The sequence below is a fragment of the Vidua macroura genome, chromosome 24 (genome assembly GCF_024509145.1).
Source record: "Vidua macroura isolate BioBank_ID:100142 chromosome 24, ASM2450914v1, whole genome shotgun sequence".
In the NCBI taxonomy this organism is placed as follows: domain Eukaryota; kingdom Metazoa; phylum Chordata; class Aves; order Passeriformes; family Viduidae; genus Vidua; species Vidua macroura.
Window position 1 is genome coordinate 2981447 of NC_071594.1, and position 25526 is coordinate 3006972.

Sequence of the window (25526 nt, forward strand, 5' to 3'; positions counted from 1 at the left end):
GCCCATCATCTATTGAGGAACTTTCTTACCTGTGACAGTGTTGGAGCTCCTTGAAACTGTTACAGTATTCTGTATTTTTTTATTAAATGCAGACCAGCTCATTTTGGGCTTGAAATAACCCATTCCACAGTTTAAATGAGTGTTTCTATAGGGGAAACAACTCTCTTGCTGCCTTAATATTAAAAATAAGAATGAGGATTAAAAGGGGTAAGAAAAAAAATAAGGTAATTAAATCTCCTTAATAATTAAAAAAAGGGAAAGGTAAAAAGGATAATGCCATTGGCTGGAATGAATATCCCAGGCTGACATAATAATTTCAAATACCAAATTTCAAAAAATCGCACCTTCACTACTGGAAGGAAAGTCCAGGCTGCTGTGTTGTGTCTTATCCATCCAAATTCAATCTGTGGGATGCTGGTTGAATCCAGGCTCAGCACTGGAGCTGCCTCTGTGTGTGCATGGAATCCCTGGCAGTCTCTGGATGGTTGGGAAGCTGGGGAGGGGTGGGTTTGGTCTCTGACTTTGCTGTGTCGTGGTTCTGGCTTTAATTAAAACTGGTTTTGCTTCCAGGTCCTCTGTGCTGTGGCAATAACTGTGCCTGGGATGTGGAATGGCCCCACTGCATCATCCTTCCCCCAGAGGGGGCTCCTGGAGCAGCAGATCCTCATGGAAGTGTCACCCTGATCTCCCTGTCCCTGCTTTCATCCCTCCCCAGGGCCAATTGTTTGTGTCTGAATAGAATGAGCTGAAATCTCTGGCTGTGCTCTGGCACTGGGAGCTCCCTGGCAGCTCATCCCACGAGGTGAGTGAGTCAGCTCTGCTCTGGGAAGGACAGAGCTGAGGATTAAATCTGAGAGGCAGAAAAACCCAGCTCAGGAGCAGAGGCACTGCGAAACCCAGGCCATGGGCTGCATTTTTCCCATACACTTCACACTGTGCATTTCTCAGATGGCTTTAATCAGGACAAATATCCAGGAATCCAAACTGAATCTGACATCCAAAAATCCCAATTTTCAGTGTTGCTGCTGTTGATCCTTCCCAGTACAGGCAATGGCTTTCCCAGTGTAGATGTGATCAAAGCCCAGCCTTTAAAACTTTAGCTCTTGTTCAAAGTGGCTTTTTTTAGCTTCCATTTTTGGGCTGCGGGCTCGAAGAAGAAGGAGATAGGTGAGATGAGAGCACAGGCTCCAGCAAAGAGGAAGGAGCAGACGTAGGTCTGGGTGTAGTCATAGAGCCACCCTGCAGGAGAGAAGGTTGTTATTAAAGCTGTGGGATTTTTCTCAGTGAAAAAAATCATTCGAGGAGGTGGGCGGGAGGCAAAGGATGTGTGTTCTCATCTAAGAATTGCTCAGATATTTTCCTTAAATTATTTTAACTCTTCCTGGGCAGCATTTCCTGTAAGGAAATGACATGCAGGTCATTTTTCCCAGAGCCAGCTTTGATCCTTGGAGTGGACATGGTGTTTAATTTGATCGAATTTAATCTCTGATTTTTTTTCTTCCTGTTTAAGAAGTGGCTGATGGAAGATCCCGTTGGATTGAAGGGATGACTTGCACATGTTGGTATTTGCAACATCTGGGCTGCAAACCCCCTGTTCTCCAGCCTTGTCTTCTTGTGAGCAGACCCAGTTTAATGTCCTTTGTCCAATAGGAGAGACCCCAGGCCAGGAGCTGGAAGTGAACTTGATAAAAGCAGCTCTGGGAGGACTTAAAAGGAAAAGCTGAATTCCATCAAACCTCAGGAATGTCTGGAGGATTCAGGTCGCCTTTTAAAGTGACCTTCAAGTGTTGGGTTTGGTCCTGGCAAATCATCTGGGGTCTGGGCAGTCCTTTGAAAGGTGGAGAGTTCCTCTCTTTGAATCTAAAATCTGCAAAGTGGTGGGAGATGCTGCTGCACATAAAAACCCTAATCCGGTCCCATATGTGGGTGTGGGGCAGCAGCTGAGCCAGATCTGCTGCTGGTGTGAAATGCAATTCCTCTGGAGACATCCATGGAATCCAGACATCCATGGGCTTCCCTGATTTACACAAACAGCAGATCTGGCCCAGCCCTGGGGTTCTTAAACCCAGGAGGGGACATGATACAGTCCCTGAGGTCCTGGGCTCGGGCACGTGGAAAGGGAGGGTGCCACTAAAATCTGGGATCTGTGCTGGAGCAGAGGCACCGACCTTCTCCTGCTGTAGATTTCCACAGGAAGGGTTTATAAAGCACAGGAAAAGCTGCTCTTGCCCAGTTCCAGTTTCTGTTGGCTCACTGCTGTCTCAGGGGGAGTCCCTGTGTTTGCTCCTCAGGGATGTCCTGTGGGCCACGTGCTGAGGAGCTGCAGCTGGAGAGGAGGATCCATCCCGTGGTGGGATCCATCCCATGGTGGGATCCATCCCATGGTGGGATCCATCCCGTGGTGGGATCCATCCCATGGTGGGATCCATCCCGTGGTGGGATCCATCCCGTGGTGCTGCACTGGGAGACTCTGCCATGACCCCGAGGTTGTTGTGGAGTGGTTCATTCCCAGGGGTGGGATCTGGTTTTGCTGCCTGGAAGTCTCTGGGATTTGGAGAGGGGATGCTGACGTAGTTATTTGTGAAGGGAACAGGACAGAGTGCTCCAGTTGAGCTCTGATTTACTGCAATTCTTCTTAAAATATCCCTCAGGATATTTCTTAATTTATTTTTTTTTCCTGGGTTTTTTTTGGTGCTGAATGGGATTTAGGTGCAGTGGGATTTACCAGCATTGCCTCATTGGCAGCACAGCCATCAACTTCCATCACACCCCAACCTTTTGGAGCAACTCCAGTCTCTGTGTCCCCAGTTCATTTCCAAAACAATAATCACTCCTGCTGCAGAAAGCTGAACTAGGAGCTCGTGGTGTTCAAACCCTGCAAAGCAGCAGTTTTGTGAGGAATGCTGGTAAATCCCAGCAGTGTAATCCAAACTAAACATTCCCAGCACTGCTGGTGCTACCAGCTGGGTCAGGCTGTTTAAATGGTACTGCTGATCTTTAATCAGAAGTTTTATTTATTCCTGATGCCCTGAGGAGCAAAATTCAGTGGGAAGGTGAAGGTAAAAATTAGAAAACATCTAAATATATGTGCCAGCAGAGCTTTTGGGTGACTTTGACCACCCTCTCCCCTTTGACCACCCAAATTTCTTGGGACTGGAGTCTGCTCTGGGGGCTGGAATCTCTTCTAGAATTTGTGGTACATGCTTTGGTTCAGCTCTTTTGCATTTTGAGTCAGTGATTTGTACTGCTTGTGGAAATAAACTGTGCCCTTCTCTCCTCAGCTTGCTCATGGCTGCCAAAATAATGTTTATTCTGGTTTGGGCTGGGTTTTTTCAGCATGGCAGCATCCAGAGGTGCCAGTGGAATGGGGAGCTCTGAAGGAGACTCCAAACTTCCCCTTTGGGTCCTGCCAGCTGCCCCTGGATTTCAGGGCTTTCAGCTGAACAGATTTGCAGGTAAGTCACCTTTTCCTTGCATTAGGGTTTGGTTTAATATGCAAATTAGGCAGTTTTAACCTTTGCAGTTCTCATTATCTGTTATCATTTTTTTCCACTGCATAAAAGCACTTGAGTTTGATGAAATTGTAATTCTAAACTCAAGCTTTTTGGGAGGTGAGAGCACCAAACCCCAGGGTCTCTCAGAGCACTTAAATCCTGCTTTCTGCAAGGAGCAGATGGTTTTGGACACTTATCAGGAATTTTTGGTCTCACTCGGTTTTTACACTTCAAACTGCATTGCAAGAGAAAATTACAGAATTTATCTTGGATGCCAAGCCTGGATCAGGACTGGATCCCTGGATCAGGATATCTTGGATCCCAAGCCCTGAGCTCTGGATTGTTTCCGTCTTGCTCTGTCTGTAATGAGTTGGATGAGGAATTGTTTTGCTCCTTGGCTTTATTTGGCCTTTATTTATCCCACCTCTATTAAGCCTGATTTCTGTGGAAAGCTTTTTGCAGGAAACCTGCTTGCTTTACAAACCCACTGCAGAAAGCAAAAGGCTTCCTGCAAGCATTAGTGCAAATATACTGCAGGTGGATGGAAATGGAGCTGCAGTGTGAGTGTGGGTAAGAGACAGCCCCGGAGCTGAGCTCCTGCTGTATGTTACTGTGTCAGGGGACTCAGGGGCTGGAGGGGTTGCTGTGCTCGGGGTACACCTTGTACCAGCAGCAGGGATCTGGAATCCAGGCTGTGCATCACCCTGACACTGGGAAGCTCCTTGTCAATGAAATGTTTTGGCTCCTTGAAATTGCATCCACAGACAGAACATAACCAGCCCAGGAATATTGATTGGGAATATAAAGGTTTTTTTTCCCTGTGCTGGTGGAGCAGCAGCATTGCTGGAACTTTGCATGGAGCTGGAATTTACAGAATCCTTGGCAGCTTCCAGCCAGGCACCTCTGCAGGCTGGGGCAGCTGATTTGGAGGGCAGGGAACAAAAAATGATGGTTTGGATTGGAAAGGACCCTAAAGCTGCTCCCATTCCATCCCCTGCCATGGCAGGGACACCTCCCACTGTCCCAGGTTGCTCCAAGCCCTGTCCAGCCTGGCCTTGGATGCTGCCAGGGATCCAGGGGCAGCCACAGCTGCTCTGGGCACCCTGTGCCAGGGCCTGCCCACCCTCACAGGGAGAATTCCTTCCCAATATCCCATCCATCCCTGCCCTCTGGCAGTGGAAGCCATTCTCTTGTCCTGTCCCTCCATCCCTTGTCCCCAGTCCTTCTCCAGCCCCTTTAGGCCCTGGAAGGGGCTCTGAGCTCTCTCCCTGGAGCCTTCCCTTGTCCAGGTGACATCCCCAACTCTCCCAGCCTGGCTCCAGCCCTGCAGCATCCCCATGGGCTCCTCTGGACTCTCTCCAGCAGCTCCACGTCCTCCTGCTGTTGTTCCCCAGGGCTGGGGCAGCTCTGCAGGTGGGGTCTCACCTGAGCAGGGCAGAGGGGCAGAATCCCCCCTCCCCTGCTGGGGACTCAGCCCAGGAGCAGGAAAGGAAAAGCTTTGTCCTGGCCAAGCTGTTTGGAGGAGGACAAGTCCCCTGCTCCTTAGCAGAGGCTGGACACTCATTTCTAAGCACTTGAAATCTCCCAAATCCTCACAGCTGCCTTGGTTTCCTGGCAGAGGGAGAAGAGCAAATGCTTTTCATGCTCCTTATCTCTGGGCCCAGAGCTCTGGTGGCTGAGCTGTGTAATCTCTGTCAAAACAAGAGATTACTGAGGCTTCTCCTGATGTTTCAGTGCCTCTGCCTGGTGGGAATCTTGCTGAGTCTGTCCTTGCTTTCCCTTCCTCTCCTTGCTTCCCCTCCGTCCCTCCAGTCCAAGTTCAGTGTTATTTTAACACCACTGGGAGTAAAATCCATGGTAATGTGCTTGTTATCCTGCTGTGGTCAGGGCTAAACTCTGCACATGGGGCTTCACTGCATTTTCCAGATATTCCAGGCAGCATTTTCCAAATACTTCAGGCAGCATTTTCCAAGCTGCTGGTTGGATTTTGCAAATTCCAAGCAAAAAGTTGCCTGTCTATAAAAATACATTTCTGAAATAGGATTTTTTTTTTCTCTCTCTCTGTTTGAACAGAAAACCCATCCTGGGATGGATCCCTGTAGGAGAGTGAAGCAGCAGCATGGATTATCCCTGGATTTCTGGGGTGGGTGTGTGTTTTTTATAACATCACTTACCTGCTAAAGGGGGTCCTCCCATAGCTGCTATCCCTGCAAAGAAAGCAGCAAACCCCAGGTAGCTGTGGAGCTTTTCCACACCCACCAGATCCACCTGTTTGGAAACAAAATGGATAATTAGTGAATGGCTTCACAGGAATGCATATGCACAACAGATTAATTGATTTATTTTTTTTTTGAAAGCACAAGAGATTATTTGATTCTTTTTCTGGGGAATTTCCTCTTCAGCTGCAGCTTTGGGAGGACTTTGCCCCTGTAGGTCTGATCCAGCCTGGAACCCGTTTGCCTCCCTAAGGCAGGTGTGGGAATTACTGGGATGGGAGATGCTTCTCTGCCTTCCAGCTGCCCAGACTTTGAGGAAGGAGATTTGAACTCTGAATGCCTTCCAGAAAGAAATGCCAAATTATAATGGTGCCTTCGTACCTGGATCAGAGAATCCTGGAATGGTTTGGGTTGGAAGGGACCTCAAAGCCCATCCATTCCACCCCTGCCATAGACAGGGAACTTCCACTGTCCCAGATTGCTCCAAGCCCGTCCAGCCTGGCCTTGGGCACTGCCAGGGATCCAGGGGCAGCCACAGCTGCTCTGGGCACCCTGTGCCAGGGCCTGCCCACCCTCCCAGGGAACAATTCCTGCCCAATATCCCATCCAGCCCTGCCCTCTGGCAATGGAAGCCATTCCCTGTGTCCTGTCCCTCCATCCCTTGTCCCCAGCTCCTCTCCATCTCTCCTGGATCTCCTTTAGGCTCTGCAAGGGGCTCTGAGGGGATCTCTTGGAGCCTTTTTAGGCTCTGCAAGGGGCTCTGAGGGGATCTTTTGGAGCCTTTTTAGGCTCTGCAAGGGGCTCTGAGGGGATCTTTTGGAGCCTTTTTAGGCTCTGCAAGGGGCTCTGAGGGGATCTTTTGGAACCTTTTTAGGCTCTGCAAGGGGCACTGAGGGGATCTCCTGGATCCCCTTTAGGCTCTACAGGGGGCCCTGGAGCCTTCTCCTTCCCAGGCTGAGCATTCCCAGCTCTCCCAGGCTGGCTCCAGCCCCGGGAGCATCCCGGTGGTGTCCAGCAGGATCCTGCTGCAGGTCTGTGTGTTCCAGGTGATTCTGGCACCGGGGGCAGGACCCAGAGCCCTGGCTGGGCACGTCTGGACTCACCAGCACGGGCAGCACCAGCGCCATGAAGCCTCCACAGAAGGTGGCAAAGGCCACGGTGTAGGCGAGCAGCAGAGGGAAGGTGGTGGCCAGGGGCCCCAGCAGGTTGGTGACCCCGCTGAGCAGCAGGTAGGTGACGTGGAAATGCTTCTTGCTCCAGCTGTGGTCGGCCAGCCAGCCCGAGAGCAGCTGGCTCAGCAGCTCCGTGATGCCTGCGGGAACAGGAGCCGCTGAGCCGCAGCGCGACGCGGCTCCGGGCCGCGCGGGAATCCTGCATTGCTCCATGGATTCCTGTGGTACTGCTTGTAATAGCGCAGCACGGTGTAGTTGTTAGCTGTCTATTAGATACTATAGACTGAGCTCGACTTTATATGGTTATTTGTATTGTTGGGAATATATGGATTGATACTTACAGTATTTGATATTGTATATTATTCAATTTATTTGATAGTATAAATGATAAATTGTTAGATATTTATTAGATATTATAAATTTAGCTCGACTTTATAGTATTTTATATGATTATTTGTATTGTTGGGAATATATTCTAGTGATACTTACAGTATTTGATATTGTATATTATTCAATTTATTAGATAGTATAAATTATTAGATATTATAGATGTAGCTCGACTTTATATGATTATTTGTATTGTTGGGAATATATTCTATTGATACTTACAGTATTTTGTATTTTATATTATTCAATTTATTAGATAGTATAAATTATAAATTATTACATATTTATTAGATATTATAAATTTAGCTAGACTTTATATGATTATTTGTATTGTTGGGAATATATCCTATTGATACTTACAGTATTTGATATTGTATATTATTCAATTTTTTAGCTAGTATAAATGATAAATTGTTAGCTATCTATTAGATATTATAAATTTAGCTCGACTTTATAGTATTTTATATGATTATTTGTATTGTTGGGAATATATGTATTGATACTTACAGTATTTGATATTGTATATTACTCAATTTATTAGATAGTATAAATTATTAGATATTATAGATGTAGCTCGACTTTATATGATTATTTGTATTGTTGGGAATATATTCTATTGATACTTACAGTATTTTGTATTTTATATTATTCAATTTATTAGATAGTATAAATTATAAATTATTACATATTTATTAGATATTATAAATTTAGCTAGACTTTATATGATTATTTGTATTGTTGGGAATATATTCTATTGATACTTACAGTATGTTATATTTTATATTATTCAGTTTATTAGATAGTATAAATTATTAGATATTTATTAGATATTATAGATTTAGCTCGACTTTATAGTATTTTATATGATTATTTGTATTGTTGGGAATATATCCTATTGATACTTACAGTATTTGATATTGTATATTATTCAATTTATTAGGTAGTATAAATTATAAATTATTAGATATTTATTAGATATTATAAATTTAGCTACACTTTATAGTATTTTATATTATTATTTTTATTGTTTGGAATATATGTATTATATTGATACTTACAGTATTTTATATTTTATATTATTCAGTTTATTAGATAGTATAAATTATTAGATATTTATTAGATATTATAGATTTAGCTTGACTTTATAGTATTTTATATGATTATTTATATCGTTTGGAATATATGTATTGACACTTACAGTATTTTATATTGTATATTATTCAATTTATTAGATAGTATAAATTATAAATTATTACATATTTATTAGATATTATAAATTTAGCTAGACTTTATATGATTGTTTTTATTGTTTGGAATATATATATTATATTGATACAGTATTTTCTATTGTATATTATTCAATTTATTAGATAGTATAAATTATAAATTATTACATATTTATTAGATATTATAAATTTAGCTAGACTTTATAGTATATTATATGATTATTTTTATTGTTTGGAATATATTATATTGATACAGTATTTTATATTTTATATTATTCAATTTATTAGATAGTAAAAATTATAAATTATTAGATATTTATTAGATATTATAAATTTAGCTAGACTTTATATGATTATTTGTATTGTTTGGAATATATGTATTATATTGATACTTACAGTATGTTATATTTTATATTATTCATATTGTTGCTATTATAGTTAATTAGAATAATAATTTATATTATATTATATTATATTATATTATATTATATTATATTATATTATATTATATTATATTATATTATATTATATTATATTATATTATATTATATTATATTATATTACTAATACACTATTATATAATATTATTAATATAATTTAATATAATAATTTAAAATATAATATATAATATAATAATATAATAATATAATAATAATATTATAATATAAACCTATTATATCATATTATAGTATAGTTTTATATTATATTACTATATTATTTTCTATAATTAACTATATTTCATATAGTTAAATTATACTTATCTTCACATCACTATATTTATTATTTAGAATTTGCATATTTTATACATTTTTATTTTTTTTCTATACATTATAATACAATATTACATATTATATATTCTAATATAGTTATATTTTATAATATTTATATTTTTTATGTATTATTCGTGTTACACTGATTATTTATATTAACCCTAATATAATTTATTCTTCTAGTCATTTTATTATATTAATTATTTGTATTATTTTATATTATTATATCCATTATTTTTATATGTTTATTTATATAGTTTTAAATTATTATATTTATTATTTATTACTTATTTTTCTAAGATTACTTATTTCTATTATTTAGTGTTACTTCTGTTATTGGCTGTGTCACATCCCAGTTTCCCTGTTCCTTGTGAGGACGTGACCACAAAGGGCTAAAATACCAAAAAGTTTTTAGGCTGTTACAAAATCCAGGGATTTGGTTTTTTCCCTTTTCCATTGTGCTGCTCTTCCCAAGGGCACCAAAGTGCTCTGGGAAAATTCCCTTTGGGGGGAATTTCACCCTTCAAGGGGGAATTTCACCCTTCAAGGGGGAATTTCACCCTTCTGGGTGTCTGCACCCTGAAATGCCCTAAATCAGGAAAGAGGAACTTGCTGAAGAGAAAAAGCTGAGTATGAAGAAGAGATTTTAATTTTTCTAAAATTGATTCTATTTAAATTTTCATTTTAATTTTTCTAAAAAATTAAATTTTAAGAGAGATTTTAATTTTTCTAAAATTGATTCTACTTAAATTCTAAAATCTAATTTTTCTAAAAACCCAGACGTTTCCTAGAAATCCAGACATTTTAGAGGCTCAGCAGCCTCAGAGCTGGAGTTTTGAGAGTTGTTTTTTACATTTCTTGGTACATTTTTATGAAGCAAAGATCAAGGAGCCCTCGAGTGAGCTCGTGTCCCACTGACCCCTGTGTCCCTCCCACTCTTAATTCCAAATATCCCATTAATTCCTAATGCCTCCACAACCCCTCACTGCAGAAATAAAATGTATTTTTTTACAATAAAATATTTGCTGCTGACTGAGGCTGGAGCCACTTTCTTAATCCCAGCATGGCTTTAGTGTTAATCCTGGCTTATAACCAGGCATGGGTTTGGGTTTTGGGGAGTGTGCCTTGTTTATTCCCTGCTTGCAGGTGGATGTGCCAAATCCAAGTGCCTGGATCCACATTAATGTGGGGGGTTTTCCCCCAGTATTGAATTTCTCCCTTTTGGGTCGAACTGGAGGGTTTTGGATGCACCTCTGGATTCTGGTGGCTTGTGGGTTTGAGCACAGCAGGGGTTGTGGTGGGCACAGAGCACCTTGTAACTGGAGATTTTGGGGTTGGTGGGAGCAGGGAGGGTGTGGGATCATCCAGCTGGCACTGGGAGAAGCACCCAGCACCCTGGTGGGGTAAGGACTCAACCTGTGCCAGGAGGATCCATCCCAGGAGGTATCTGGGGCCAGTTTTTGGCAGAATTGGGGGTGTTTTTCTGCGAGCTGTGGGTGTGAAGGATCCCTTTGCCTACCAGCCACGGCGATGAGGTAGGAGCCGTCCCTGCTGCTCATGCCCAGCGTCCTGGCTCTCGCCACCAGGTGGAAGAAGGGCACGAAATAGGCCAAGTGGCTGAACAGGAAAGACCAGGTGAAAACGAAGAAAACGGGATCCTTCAGTGGGGAGAAGTCCAGGAGAGGCTGAGAAGGTTCCTTTTTGGTGGCTGCGAGGGGTTTGTGGCTTCCCTCGGCCTCGGTGGGTGTTTCTGAGGAGGAGCTCTCCGGGGTGGGTTTCTGCAGCCTTCCCAAGGCAGATGGATTTGCTGGGTCAGAGACATCTCTGCCATGGGGCACCACGAGTTTCTCTGTGCTGGGAGCCTCCTGTGCACGGAGAAGCTGTAACTCCCTGTGAGTGCTTCCATCTGAACATCCACCAGGAGTTCCTGGATCCTTCTTTGCCACTGAAGAGCCCCGGTGTTGATTTTTGGCAGATTCCCAAGGGGGCTGGGGGCTGACGGGCCTCAGCAACATGCTGGAAGGCACCAGGTTCAGCATGATGCCTCCAAAAATCAGCAGAGTACCTGAGGGAAGGCAAAAGGTGGTTTGTTCTTGGATTGGAAAGGGAGGAGCAGCAGGAAATGGCCTTTGTAGAACAGGGTTTTCACTGACCATGGAGAAAGTTCTGCCATGAGAAGGGAGTTTGCCTTCTCCTTATGGAGGAGTTAACAAAACAGGGATTTTTATTCCCATTTTCCTAGCTGGAAGTTCATTTTGCTGTGATGCACAGAACAAATCCACAGCTACCTCTGGGATCTGTTTTGCTTTTCCTCATTTAAAGTCATGATGGACCTTCAAGATGGTCTTGAATCACTACAGTAAAATTTGGGATTTCTCATTTTGATTTCTGAGCTCTGTGCTTTGACTCTGATTTTAATGAGTGATTAAGTGTTTAATTATTAACAAGATGTCCCCAGCCTATCCTAGAAGAGGCAGAGTTATTCCTTGGTGTGCTGAATTTTTAAGAAGAGCTTCTTAGAGCCTCCAGATCTCCCCAAATTCCCTCTCAGCGCCGATGGATTGAAAGGAACAGGAGATGCCTCACCTTGCCAGCCGTAGGCCTCGATGAGGAGCTGAGTGAAGGGAGCCATCAGGAAGGTCAGCCCCATCCCAGAGCGGGCCAGGGCGTTGCAGAAGGCCAGGCGAGCCCGGCAGCGCTTGGCCGTCATCACCGCGGCCGCCTGGTACAGGCAGGCAAACCCCATCCCTGTGGGGAGGGGGAAAATGAGAATAAGAGACTCCCACCACATCCCTGTGGGGAGGAGGAAAATGAGAATAAGAGACTCCCACCACAGAGACTCGTGGTCTGACCCTGCAAGTCCATCTGCCTTGGGAAGGCTGCAGAAACCCATCCCTGAGAGCTCCTCCTCAGAAACACCCACCGAGGCCAAGGGAAGCCACAAACCCCTTGCAGTCCCAAAAAGGGGCTCCCGTGTAGGCATTCCATGTCCTGCTATCCCAAGCTGGTAGTCCCTGGCTCTGCAGTGTTCCCAGGCTGAAAGGAGGGGATTTCTGCTCTCACAGTCAGGGGAGAGCAAGATTTGGTGTGTGGGGTTTGGTGTGTGGGGGATTGGAGGCTCTACCCTTTTATAAGGGATTTTAAAAGGCCAGGATCCGTGTAGGTCCAGGAAAAACATCAAGGTTAGTTGGGACTGGAATGTTGAAACTGGTGTTTTATTCTGAGCTTTGGGAGTTCACACGGTGTCTCACAGAAAGGAGCTGGGGATGCTTTGGCACTGAAGGTTCTTGGAATTACAGAATATCCTGAGGTGGAAGAGACCCACCAGGATCATCCAGTCCAATCCCACAGACACCCCAACAATCCCACCCTGTCCCTGAGAGCGCTGTCCAAACACTCCTGGAGCTCTGGCAGCCTCGGGGCCGTGCCCATTCCCTGGGGAGCCTGGGCAGTGCCAGCACCCTCTGGGGGAAGAACCTTTCCTGATACCCATCCCAACCCCGACACAGCTCCTTCCTTGGGTCCTGTCCCTGATCACCTGAGGCTCCTCTTCTCCAGCTGAACAAACCCTTGGCTGCTCCCCCTGCAGACCTTCCCCCAAGGCTGAAGGAGCTGATTTAGTGCTGCTGCCCATCTCACCCAGCAGGAATCCCATGGAGAAGCAGAGGAAGGGGACACTGGTGGCCTGAGTGCTGAGCAGGCAGCCCCCGGCCACCAGCCCGGCCCCGAGGATGGAGGTTGGCCGCTCTCCCAGGCGCTGGCACACCACGGCCACCAGCGGGGCTGCAAGGGAAACAGGGACACAGCTCAGGCTGAGGGTGACAAAGGCTGCTTGGCAGGGCCTGGGCACCTGGTTGGGACCACTGGGAAGCCTCGGGAGGCAGGGGGTGACAGGGGGTGTGGGAGGGGGTAATGTTCAGGAGAGAGGCTTTGCCTGTACCCTGGGAGCTCAGGGAGTGGGGCAGGGAAGGAGGCAAAGCCCAAAGTTCAGCTCTCCTGAGCCTCCTTCCTCAATCACACCATGCCCAGCAGCTCCAAGTTATTCCACAGCTGGGACAAGAGTGTTGTTTGCTCTGGAGCTGTACAATAAATCTGCAGTGAAGTTCAGGGGATCCCAGAATGGTCTGGGTTGGAAGAGACCTTAAAGCTCATCCAGTCCCACCCCTGCCATGGCAGGGACACCTTCCACTAGCCCAGGTTGCTCCAAGCCCTGTCCAGCCTGGCCTTGGACACTTCCAGGGATCCAGGGGCAGCCAGAGCTTCTCTGTGCACCCTGTGCCAGGGCCTGCCCACCCTCACAGGAAAGGATTTCTTCCCAATTTCTCCCACCTATCCCATCTGAATGGCCCAGTATTTAGAGCACATTCCTGCTCAGGCACGTGTGGGTGCCAGCCATGACCAGTTAGGAGCAGTCTGGGATGGGAATTGGATGCACAGAGCATCCTCAGTGCCCCCAGGTCAGACAGAGGCTGCAGCAGTGCCCCAGCCCTGCGGGACAGCAGCTCACCTCCCAGGAAGCGCAGGGAGGACATGATGGAGCCGATCCAGCTGACCTGCTCCGAAGATCCCCCCATCTCCTCCCGGAAAGCCACGAAGAAAATCCCAAAGGTCTTCAGCATCCCCATCACGAGCACATTGACCTGAGTTGAGAGGGGGTGGAGGTGAGGTGCCACAGGGCATTGGGAGGGGAGGAAAAGCTTTTCCTTCTGCTTCTTTTGTGGTGGTGTGGGAGAAACAAACGGGGACACTTGAACTGGTGGTGGGGAATGCAGCAGGGTGGGCTGGTCGTGGCCATGCTGCAGTTTGATCTCAGCAGACCCTCAGAAAACCCTCTGCAAACTGATTTTCCAAAGGAAAGGAACAAAGTAACCCTAGAGCTCAGCTCTTGTAGGATGCTTTTACCTCTGAAGTTACTTTTTTGTACTGCAGCAACAGTCAAAACTGATCAGTTTGGAGATCACTGGGAGGGGATGAGGGGATGAGGGCAGCGGGGATGGAGGTTAACTGGGACAGCTTCCCAGGATTTCTCTACCACAGGGGCAAAGGACAGACAGTTTGTGTCCTGAATTTTAACTCCTGTTGTCTCCCTGGTGGCAGGTGGTTAATGATCGGCAGTGAGTTACTCGGGTGGATTTGAAGGGAGGAAAGGTTTCCCAGCTTGGGGGATGGTGCCTTCTTTACTGTTGGACTCAGTGACTTTAAAGGTCTTCCCCAAGCTTCACAATTCCTTGATTCATCACTGGTGGGAAGATAAAGCCTAGAGCACAGGGAATCAGTGGCTTTAAGTGGTGTTGAGGTGCCAGGTCCTCCCAGAGAGTACCCGAGAGTGTGTGCTGCTCCCAGTCAGTCCCTGGCTCCCACCTCACTGCCCGAGGTGGGATCATGCCCTTCTGAAGGACACTCCTTTGGGGTTTGACACCCCTTTGGGGTGTGACACCCCCGTGGTGATGTGTTTGAGTGGGGAAAAGTCATCCTGGCAAGGGGACCCTCCTGTCCATCACTGAGGCGTTTGCAGGAGTCATTCCACAGGGAATGGCGTGGCTGGGGTGTGCCTGGGATGGCTGGGTCAGCCTGTCCTGTGCTCTGAGCGAGGCTGGAGACCCCCCCTGCCCCAGCTCCGGGAGGGTTTGCTTCATTCCCCGCTTACCAGGAAGAAGTGAAGCACCACTCCCCACGCCCACCCTCCGGCTGCTGCTGTGCCTCGGCTCTTCCCAGCTGACGGAGCCTCCGGAGCCTCCAGCTCTTCATCCTCCTTCCCCTCCCCTGCTGGTGAGAACGTCAGGACAGGTTAACACCTTCCACCGCTCCTCTTCCCATTCCTGTTCCCATTCCCGACCATTCCCGGGCGGGCAGTGCTGCCCTGGAGCCCCGCGGCTGCGGCTGGGGCAGCCACCGCCCTGCACTCGCTCGGGTGATGCTTCCACCAGACTTCCCGACAATTCCAATTATCCCTCCTTTCTCATTCCCTCCAAATTACTGTAACCACTTCAGCTTTAAGGGCGGGCGAGTGCCTTAGTGCTCCTTTAGCAGTTTGGGCTGTGCCACAAGCCCGGGGGTCACTGCGTGTCTGGATGCACCTCGGAGCTCCGTACAAGCTCTTCCTACTCCAGCTTTCTCTCCTTGTCTCCTTTCCATCCCCTCACCCACCCCGTGCCTCAGGATCCTGCCCGAGGGGCAGCTGGACCCTACAGCACCTGGGGTGATGATCCTGGAACTTTTCCTTACCGCCTTGCATGCTGGAAAATCCTCCCCCGAACAGTCGACAGCAAAGAGGAATCTCTTCAGAGTCTCTTCATTTGCTCCAGAGATTAAATCCCCCTTTCCTGACTTGGCACCCCAGAGGCTGCTCCTTCATTCCCATGCGGTGAGGATGATGGTGTCTGTGCTGAGCAGGACATGGAGCCTGGCGAGCGCTGGGGGGACGGAGCTCATCCTCCTCCTCCTCCTCCTCCTCCTCTCTGGAGGCAGAGCTCGGTTTGTGAGGCCCCAAGGCGAGAGTCCCTCCCCTTCCCCAGCTGGGAACAGGAAACCCGGGGCGTTTGGAGCAGAAATCCTGTTGGGAAGGAAAAGGAGGGGGAGCCTGCAAAGTTTGAACCCCGGGGAAAGCTCCGGATCCCGCCCGAGCAGAGCCGGGCTGGCAGTGCTGGGCTGCATGGAGCCAGGCCTGGGGCTGCTGCTGGTGCAGAGGGGCAGAGCCCTGGCCCTGCCCGTCCTGCAGGGCCCTCGGCCGGGAACAGCATCACTGGGGGGGGGACAGGCTGGAAAACTTGGTGTTCTGCAGCTGGGCAGAGCTGCCGCGCTGCTGCAGCCCCGGCGTTTGGCTCCTGCCTGCGCTGTAAATCTGCCCCAGCTCCTGGGTGAACACGGCCCTGCTGCTTCCTGCTGATCCCAGTCATTCCCGAGGTCAGGGAAAACTGGCAACAGAGGGGGACAGTGATGCTCTCTGCTCTCTCTTGGCACAGAATGCAAAAGCTGCATCCTCCTGGTGGAGCCCAGGATCCCTGGGAGCCTGTGCAGGAGCTTTCCCTGCAGGAGGAGGGGTTTTGATATGTACACCGAGCTCTATTTAGGCAGGATGAGGTTTGTAGTGAGTGCGGTTTAAGGGCCTGAAGGAGGGGGCAGAGGGGCAGCAGCCTCTGCACTCAGAGCTGCTGGATGCTCGGGGGAAACTGCAGCTCCAGCTGCTCCCAGCCTGGTGGGATGGAGGGAGAGGGGAGCAGGACTCCCCAGGGCTGCCACAGAGCTGGGATAAGCCAAGATCAGGGCTCTGCTGCAGGTGAACACTGAGCTGGAGGGGAGTGTGGAGCCGGGCAGGGGCTGCTCCTGTGTCAGCCTGTGATTGTCACTGCCCAACAGAGCTGCTCCGAGGAGTAAAGTCAGAGCAGTGACAATGTCATTTCACTGACTCAGCCCAAGTGTGGGAATCGGAAAAACAGAAACTTCCACAGACACTGAAGGGTTTGATGTGCAGCCTTGGGAGAAGCTTGGATTGATGTAAAAATACAATACACAGACATTAAGCAGAAAAATCACAAACTTCTATTTCTGTAGTTGTAGGTAAGAACATGCCTTAAGTGAGAAACTGTATTGGTAAGATGGTGAAAGGTTTATAGTGTAGTAATAAAATAGTACGGAGTAGGTTGGGAGTTTGGAAGTTATAATAGAAACATTCAGTTAAAACTTGTGACTTAAAAGCCCATTAGATAAAAGTATCTGCAGTGCAGCAGAAGTGAGTAAAGGTGATAGGTCAGAAAAACAAAATAAATCCTGTGGCCTTTTCTATTGGTTTAGGAAGTTCTGTATTACCTCGTAACAAAGAAATTTGTGACTAATCTTGAGCTATAGCTGAGTGCTTGCTCCTTTAAAATCCCACGGCCTCTGAGACTGATGTTTATCTGAGCAATAAATCGTTCTTAGCTTGAAAATGGTCCCATCCCTTCATTTTTAGCAGTGACAATGATAGCCAAGTTTTCCCTCATGCTCTGCTGTGAAGTTTCCCTTCCCCTTCCAGCAGCTGCAGCCCAGCTCCTTTTCCCTCCCCAGCACACAGGAACCACCGGGCTGCAGCAGCTTCCCCGTCTTTTTACAGGATTGTTTCCCTGCAGTGTTTTCAAACCTGCGAGGGGAAGAGGGGCCTGGATTTGTGAGGATGTTGCCAAGATCCCTTCACAGCTCCCAGGGCCCTGGCAGGGCCAGGTTTGAACTTCAACCCAAGGCACAGTGAGCAAGAGCTCCCACAGAATGTTTAACTTGAGGAGGCGAAATATTTCCTAGGAGAAATTCCTCAGAAAGCTTTTGTACCTTTTCTACTGAGGAGCCTCCACGAGTTCCAGTTTTTCTCCAGAGAAATGCTAATGAAGGCAGTGGGAGAAGTTACCTTGCCTGGCTTTGGGAAGGAAGCACCAGGCCCAGCTCCCCCAGCCAGAGCAGAGAGAAGGAAGAAGGGTTTTTTACAGGTCATTTATTGATTTCTCCAACAAATGAGGCCCCCCACATACAGCAGGGAGGATCTGGTCATTACAGGGCCTGGGGGCGTGCCCACGCTTCACCCCCAGCAGCACAAGGGCTGAAATGTGAGCTGGAGAGCCAGGGAGCTGCCCAGGAGCTGGTGAGAGGGAGGGAGAGCCTTCATCCCAGGTGTGGAGCTCCAAAGGGAGGGTGGCGGTGCAGGGAGGAGCCAGGAGCAGAGCTGGCTCCCAGGGCTCAGGACAGCAGCTTGTGCACTGCCACGGTGATGCTGTCGTGCTTCTGGATCATGATGTTCCTACAACAAGGAGCAAGGGCTGAGCGAGGGCAGCCGGGCCAGCAGCAGCTGCTGGGGGTGGCAGTGGGCAGGGGAATCACTGAGCAGCCCCAGGCCCCATCCCCATCCCAGGCCTCGGCTGCTCCATCTCCCCACTCCATGAGCAGTGATGGAGACATCCCTGCTGCCCCACTGACTCTGACAGGCTGTCACCCACAGGGACCCCAGGATTTGTCACCCACAGGGACCCCAGGCTCTGTCACCCACAGGGTCCCCAGGATTTGTCACCCACAGGGACCCCAGGCTCTGTCACCCACAGGGACCCCAGGATTTGTCACCCACAGGGAATTCCAGGATTTGTCACCCACAGGGACCCCAGGCTCTGTCACCCACAGGGAATTCCAGGATTTGTCACCCACAGGGACCCCAGGCTCTGTCACCCACAGGGACCCCAGGCTCTGTCACCCACAGGCAATTCCAGGATTTGTCACCCACAGGGACCCCAGGCTGTCACCCACAGGGTCCCCAGGATTTGTCACCCACAGGGTCCCCAGGATTTGTCGTCCACAGGGACCCCAGGCTCTGTCACCCACAGGGACCCCAGGGGGGAAGAGCTCCTGAGCTGCAGTAACCACAGCCCCTGAAAGGTTTCCCCCTGCTTTTACATGCCCATTAAGCCAGTGCCTGTGGCAGTGCCTGCCTCCCCTCATGGCTGCTCCAGACGAGGAGCTGCTCCAGGGATTTGACTGCAGGAGGCTCCCAGGCCTGGGGGGAGGCAAAGGTGGGGCCAGCAGCAGCTGCAGGCTGGGACCTCACCCGCTGTCCGACTCCAGGCACACCACGGGCGTGTCGGTGGGGTCCGAGGTGAGCTTGGCCGCCTGCTGGGCCAGCACTGAGATGATGCCAGCGTGCTCATCCGACAGGGTTCCCCTGCCTGCAGGGGTGGGAGGGCATGGATGAACCCCCTGTGCCAGGGCAGCGCTCTGGGACAGGCCTGACTGGCCCCCCAGGCCGAGGGGGTTGGTCCTGCCCGGCCCATTTCCCTCCCTGGGGCTGACTCAGTGTCTCCCCAAATGGTTCCTCTCCCTCCACCAAAAATCCCCAACTGGGGTGTCAGGAAGAGCTGGCTCTGGTAGGGACAGGCCCTTGGGGACACCTGAAGGCAGGGGCAGGGCAGCAGGGCAGGGCAGGTGTCCCCAGAGTGGCACTGGTACCACAGGGCAGCCCCGGGTACCCCCAGCCGGGGGGGCTGTAGGGCCGGGGGTGCCCTTCAAAGGGAAGGGGCAGGGCCTGGGGCACCCCAACCCCCCGTGGGCAGGGCCTGGAGCCCCCAGCCCGGGGGGGCTCTAAGGGAGCGGGCAGTGGCAGGAGCCCCCCCGGTGCCCCCCAGGACAGCCTCACTCACAGCCCAGGTTGAGCCCCTGCGAGTCGGTGCACAGCACGCCCACCACGGCCGGGCTCTTCATGCTGGGGGAGACAGCGGCGCTCACAAACGGCAGCGGGGACAGCCCGGGACAGCTCCGGGACAGCCCCGGGACAGCTCCGGGACAGCCCCGGGACAGCTCCGGGACAGCTCCGGGACAGCTCCGGGACAGCCCCGGGACAGCTCCGGGACAGCCCCGGGACAGCTCCGGGACAGCCCGGGACAGCTCCGGGACAGCCCCGGGACAGCTCCGGGACAGCCCCGGCTCCGGCAGCGCCCGGCCCGGCCCGGCCCCGTATCCCCCGTGATCCCAGCTCCCCCCGTGTCTCCATGTCCTCCCATGTTCCCCATACCCCCCGTGTCCCTCATCTCCCCATGTCCCATATCCCCCCGTGTCCCATATCCCCCCGTGTCCCCCCCCGTGTCCCCCACGTCCCTCATATCCCCACTGTGCCCCCCCGTCTCCCATATCCCCCCATATCCCCCCATGTCCCCCCATGTCCCCTCATGTCCCCCGTGCCCCCGTGTCCCCTCACGTCTCCCGTGTCCCCCTATATCTCCTCATGTCCCCCGTGTCCCCTCACGTCTCCTCCAGGTGCTGTTCCAGCGTTCCCTCCATCGCCGCTCGCCTCCACTTCCGCGCCGCCCACGTGACCCCGCGACGGCGGCTCCGCAGGGCCAAAAGCGCTCGGGGCGCGCTCGGCTCCGCGGGGCTGCCCCGCTTTCGGGACGCCCCAAACCCCGCCGGTACCGGGACCCCCCGGACCCCCCGGACCCCCCGGACCCCCCGGACCCCCCGGACCCCCCGGACCCCCCCGGCACCGTGCCCGGCTCTGGGGGCTCGCAGCAAACCCGCCCCCCCAAACCAGCCCTGCCTCGGGTGCCGCTTGAGCGTCTCTGGGGCTGCTGCAGCAACCGCCGGCCGCGGTAAAGAGAAATAAAGAGAAGAAATAAAAGAAGAATCGGAATTTACAGCAGAAAAACACCAAAAAAAAAAAAAAAAAAAAGGGAAGCAGGGCTCAATCACAGAGTTTAATTTGGGGTGTGTGCAGAGCTGCTCCTGGAAAATCTGTGGAGCTGGGAGCTGGGCAGTGGAGCCAGTGGGGTTTGGGGGGTTTGGTGCTCAAACATCACCAATTTTTATTTATTTGTTTGTTTGTTTGTTCCTATTTATTTATTTATCTATTTATTTCTTATGTATCTATTTAGCTATATATTTCATTATATTATATATATTATATTATATTATATTATATTATATTATATTATATTATATTATATTATATTATATTAATTATATTATTTATTACATTACATTACATTACATTACATTATTACATCATATCATATTATTATATTAATATTTATTATTTATTTCTATTTTATTTATTTATTTCTATTTCTGTTTATTTGTAAAGCCCCCCGGGCAGGCTCTGTGCTCCCATCCCCCGTGAAGTCGTTGGGATTTGGTGTTTGAGGCTTGGCAAAAACTTCCCTGTGCTTGCTTCCCCCCCTCAAAAATGTCCTAAATTTGGTGAAAATAAAACACTGCGAAGACCAGGATGAATTTATTTGGGTTGTGGTGGGTTTTTTTTGGGTTTTTTGGTTTTTTTTTTTTTGTTTTTTTTTTTTTTTTGGTTTTTTTTTTTTTTTTTTTTTGTTTTGTTTTGGTTTTGGTTTTTTTGGGGTTTTTTTTTTGGTTTTTTTTTTTGTTTTTTTGGTTTTTTTTTTGTTTTTTTTTGGTTTGGTTTGGGTTTTTTTGTTTTTTGGTTTTTTTTTTTTTTTTAACATCAGGATTTTTTGCTTTTTATTTGTGAGAGAAAATCCCGCTGAGGGGAGGCTGCACCCCCAGGCCGGTGAGTTTGTGGTAGCCACACGTGGCACTGGGAACACCACGGATTCCCCAAAACCCCCCAGGAAGGGCTCCCATGGCAATAGAGAGAGGAAAAAATCCAGGAAAACCCCCACAATAATTCATAAAACTACCCAAAAATATATCATTTTAAGGTTTGGGTTTCGTTTATTAAGCTACCTCATTTTATTTTATTTAAACCTTTTATTTTTAAAAGGTTTAAAAAGAAACCTTTTATTTTAAGGTCGCTCATTTATAAGCTACCTTATTTTATTTTATTTATTTTATATATTTATATATTTTATTTATTTGTTTTATTTTATTTTAAGGCAGCTTTTATTAAGCTACTTTATTTTATGTGCCTCTGGCCTTCCACAAGCTTGGAAATGGGCAGAAAGTGCTAAAAATTTGAGGGGTTTTGCTTCATTTTTGGACATCTCCGGGTGGAAAATATCACGAATTGTTTTCTCCCAGCAGACCTCACCACAAAAAAAAGAAACAAAATGTTTTAGCAGCTTCTTAGCACCCTCACTTCCCATCCCGGAGACTCCCAGGGCGCAGGAGCGGGAATTCAGCTCTGGGAGAAATGGAGAAATTTCCCAGCAATGGGAAATCCCTGGGATCATCCAGGGACCCCCCATGCAGGAGCAGGCTGGGCTTCACTCCACATTGTGAACTGGAGCTGTCCATAATAAAGGTGATGGAGAAGTTCCCCCAAAAAAAAACAAAAAACAAAAAGAAAAAAAGAAAAAAAAAAAAAAAAAACAAACCAAAAAAAAACAGGTTTTGCTCCCCTAAATGCTCTCTGAGAGCAGCTCAGAAGTGGAGGTTTTGTTAAAAAAAATTGGATTTTTTTTTTTTTTTCCCCTGGGAAAAATCCTTTTAATTTAGGATTAGGAAATATCCTACTAGGAAATAGGAAATATCCTAGGAAATGTGCTTTTAACTTCTAGGAAATGGGAAATATCCTAGGAAATATGCTTTTAACTTCTAGGAAATATCCTAGGGAATATCCTTTTAACTTCTAGGGAATAGGAAATATCCTTTTAAATTCTAGGAAAATGGAATTATTCTAGGGAATATCCTTTTAACTTCTAGGAAATATCCTAGGAAATATCCTAAGGAATATCCTTTTACCTTCTAGGAAATAGGAAATATCCTAGGGAATATCCTTTTAAATTCTAGGGAATGGGAAATATCCTAGGAATTATCCTTTTAACTTCTAGGACATGGGAAATATCCTAGGAAATAGGACATATCCTAGGGAATATCCTTTTAACTTCTAGGGAATAGGAAATATCCTTTTAAATTCTAGGAAAATGGAATTATCCTAGGAAAGATCCTAAGGAATATCCTTTTAACTTCTAGGAAATAGGAGATATCCTAGGAAATATAATTTAACTTCTAGGAAATATCCTAGGAAATATGCTTTTAACTTCTAGGAAATGGGAAATATCCTAGGAAATGTGAAATATCCTAGGAAATATCCTTTTAAGTTCTCCCTGGAGGAGCAAAGCAGGCACAGGGAAAGTCACGGGCTCTTTGATCCCCGGAGCCGCCTCCCCCCGGAACGGAGCCAGGAGCCCCCCGGGGCCCGAACGTGCGAGTGCCCGGCTCTGTTTGATGTTCTGCTCCAAGGTGAAACCGGCTGCGAGAGCCAGACGGGATGGGAGCGGCCGGGACACGGCTGGGATGGGAGCGGGACAGGGATGGGATGGGAGCGGGACAGGGATGGGACAAGGACAGGGATGGGACAAGGACAGGGCTGGGATGGGACAAGGACAGGGATGGGACAAGGACAGGGCTGGGATGGGACAAGGACAGGGATGGGACAAGGACAGGGCTGGGATGGGAGCGGGACAGGGCTGGGATGGGACAAGGACAGGGCTGGGATGGGACAAGGACAGGGCTGGGATGGGACAAGGACAGGGATGGGACAAGGACAGGGCTGGGATGGGACAAGGACAGGGATGGGACAAGGACAGGGATGGGATGGGACAAGGACAGGGATGGGACAAGGACAGGGATGGGATGGGAGCGGGACAGGGATGGGACAAGGACAGGGCTGGGACAAGGACAGGGCTGGGATGGGAGCGGGACAGGGCTGGGACAAGGACAGGGCTGGGATGGGAGCAGGACAGGGCTGGGATGGGAGCAGGACAGGGATGGGATCAGGACAGGGCTGGGATGGGAGCAGTACACGGCTGGGATCAGGACAGGGCTGGGATGGGAGCAGGACATGGTTGGGACCTGACCAGGACATGGTTGGGATGGGAACAGGGACACGGCTGGGATGGGTCTGGGGTGGGACCGGGATAGAGCTGGGATGTGACCAGGACACAGCTGAAGTGTCACAAACCCACACACGCCACATCCTGGTCTGAATATTCCACACCTAAAATAATTTCATGGATGGTTTCCAAACAGCATGGGGAATATCCTCTTCTCTTCTCTTCTCTTCTCTTCTCTTCTCTTCTCTTCTCTTCTCTTCTCTTCTCTTCTCTTCTCTTCTCTTCTCTTCTCTTCTCTTCTCTTCTCTTCTCTTCTCTTCTCTTCTCTTCTCTTCTCTTCTCTTCTCTTCTCTTCTCTTCTCTTCTCTTCTCTTCTCTTCTCTTCTCTTCTCTTCTCTTCTCTTCTCTTCTCTTCTCTTCTCTTCTCTTCTCCTCTCTAATTCTCCTCTCTCCTCTCTAATTATTCTAGTCTATAATTCTCTTATCATTCTATTATTTTATTCTTTTCTCATTATCTTATATCGTAATTCTCTTCTAATGTAATTGCCTTATATTCAATTCTCTATTGTCTTCTACTCTAGTCTCTTCCTCACTGGACTTCAGGAGTTTTATGGATTTAGATCATGTTAAAATACAGAATACATAATCATATTTTTAGTTTCTTAGAAATAATAGTATCCCTTATACATTATATATTAATATCATTACTTTAATATATTTATTATTTCGATAATTTATATTTATTTTAAGTTCTTGTTTGTTTTAATTTTTTTTTAATATTCTTTTTTTTTTTTTTTGGAGCAATTTTTTTGTTGAAAAGTGGTTCCTACAATTCATCCTGGTGGCTTCCCACACTTCAAATCCATCTTGAACTCCTTCCTGACACCAAACTGGGATGAGCCTCGTTGCATTTTTGGCTGCCATGGCCCAACCACTTCCCAGTCCTCTACAAACCACCTGGATAATTTCAGCACAAAAATCATTGTAAGCTGTTATATTATTATATAAATCATTATCAATCGTTATAAATGATTATAAGTTATGATAAATCATTATAAATTCCTGCTTTACTGCACTGCAAGAGCCACCTCCATTGTGGAAACGCTCTGTGTCCCTGCAGTGGAGGGGACATCCCAGTCCCCAAACTGGGAGTGGCTTTGCCCACAGCATCCTCACAGCAGCGGCAATTCCCGCAGGAAATTAAACAATTAAAATTAAAGAAATGAAAATATCCGTAGTCTTTTCCCTTCCATCCGCAAGGAGGCCAAATCTCCTGCGAGCCCGGGGCTCTGGCGGGGGTGGGACACGCGGTCAGGGCAGAGCGGCGGTGCCGGCTCCGCGTCCCGCATCCCCCGCGCCCTTCGCTCCGCGCTGCCCGGCGCCGGGCGGCTCCGGAGCCGCTATCGCGGCGGCGATGCCGGAGCTCGGAGGGGCCGGAACGCCGTGCGGTGGTCCCGTAGCTCGGGCACAGCCCGCGGGGTCACCTTGTCCTGTTTGCATCCCGCGGCACCGCCGGGGTCACAGATAACGGGGGGGTCACGGGCGTCAGCAGCCGCAGGGGCCCCTCCCGTGCCAGCCCGGGGACACTCCTGCAAACAGAGCCCCGTGCTCCCTGCAGGGGCCTTGGGTGCCACGCTGAGAGGCCAAAGTGATGCCAAAATGATGCCTCTGGCTCTGGGGTCTGCAGCATCAGGATGTGGAGCTGCTGGAGCAGTTCCAGAGATGTTCCCAAGGTTGGAGCCCTCTGCTCTGGAGCCAGGCTGGGAGAGCTGGGGGTGCTCACCTGGGGAGGAGAACTCACAGAATTCACAGAATCACCAGGCTGGAAGAGACCTTAAAGATCATCGAGTCCAGCCCATGCCCCAACACCTCAGCTAACCCCTGGCACTGAGTGCCACATCCAGAGAAGGCTCCAGGGAGACCCTGGAGACCCTTCCAGGGCCTAAAGGGGCTCCAGGAGAGCTGGAGAGGGACTGGGAACAAGGGAGGGAGGGCCAGGACACAGGGAATGG

General features: G+C 48.5%; 3 protein-coding genes across 9 annotated transcripts in view; all 3 read right to left on the minus strand.

Moving 5' to 3' along the window:
* Positions 1–25526, minus strand: part of LOC128818586 (potassium voltage-gated channel subfamily A member 2) — a 191853-nt gene that overhangs the window by 107561 nt on the left and 58766 nt on the right. The window lies entirely within an intron of this gene.
* SLC16A4 (solute carrier family 16 member 4) lies at positions 939–15710 on the minus strand. Of its 2 annotated transcripts, none has more exons than XM_053998033.1 (9): positions 15491–15710; positions 14913–15028; positions 13773–13905; positions 12905–13048; positions 11852–12013; positions 10785–11330; positions 6814–7022; positions 5669–5762; positions 939–1239 (listed from the first exon to the last, which is right to left on the minus strand). In XM_053998033.1, the coding sequence occupies exons 1-9, from the start codon at positions 15498–15500 to the stop codon at positions 1097–1099; spliced, it is 1557 nt and encodes a 518-aa protein (XP_053854008.1). In that variant the 5' UTR covers positions 15501–15710; the 3' UTR covers positions 939–1096. The 2 variants fall into 2 exon arrangements, with proteins under 2 accessions (XP_053854008.1, XP_053854007.1); XM_053998032.1 differs by having other exon boundaries at positions 14913–15031.
* LAMTOR5 (late endosomal/lysosomal adaptor, MAPK and MTOR activator 5) lies at positions 17707–20093 on the minus strand. Its single transcript, XM_053998045.1, has 4 exons — positions 20016–20093; positions 19414–19475; positions 18825–18942; positions 17707–18029 (listed from the first exon to the last, which is right to left on the minus strand). The coding sequence occupies exons 1-4, from the start codon at positions 20048–20050 to the stop codon at positions 17969–17971; spliced, it is 276 nt and encodes a 91-aa protein (XP_053854020.1). The 5' UTR covers positions 20051–20093; the 3' UTR covers positions 17707–17968.

What these genes read in the sequence shown, in the direction of transcription:
- SLC16A4 (XM_053998032.1), bottom strand. An exon ending in CTCCCTGCGCTTCCTGGGAG is followed by an intron (nt 13,049 to 13,772) that starts GTGAGCTGCTGT and finishes TTTCCCTTGCAG; the next exon opens with CCCCGCTGGTGGCCGTGGTG. An exon ending in CGAGGCCTACGGCTGGCAAG is followed by an intron (nt 11,331 to 11,851) that starts GTGAGGCATCTC and finishes GCCTTCCCTCAG; the next exon opens with GTACTCTGCTGATTTTTGGA.
- LAMTOR5 (XM_053998045.1), bottom strand. Translation starts at nt 20,050, where the DNA reads ATGGAGGGAACGCTGGAACAGCACCTGGAGGAGAC. An exon ending in GAACAGCACCTGGAGGAGAC is followed by an intron (nt 19,476 to 20,015) that starts GTGAGGGGACAC and finishes TGTCTCCCCCAG; the next exon opens with CATGAAGAGCCCGGCCGTGG. An exon ending in TGCCTGGAGTCGGACAGCGG is followed by an intron (nt 18,030 to 18,824) that starts GTGAGGTCCCAG and finishes TCCTTGTTGTAG; the next exon opens with GAACATCATGATCCAGAAGC.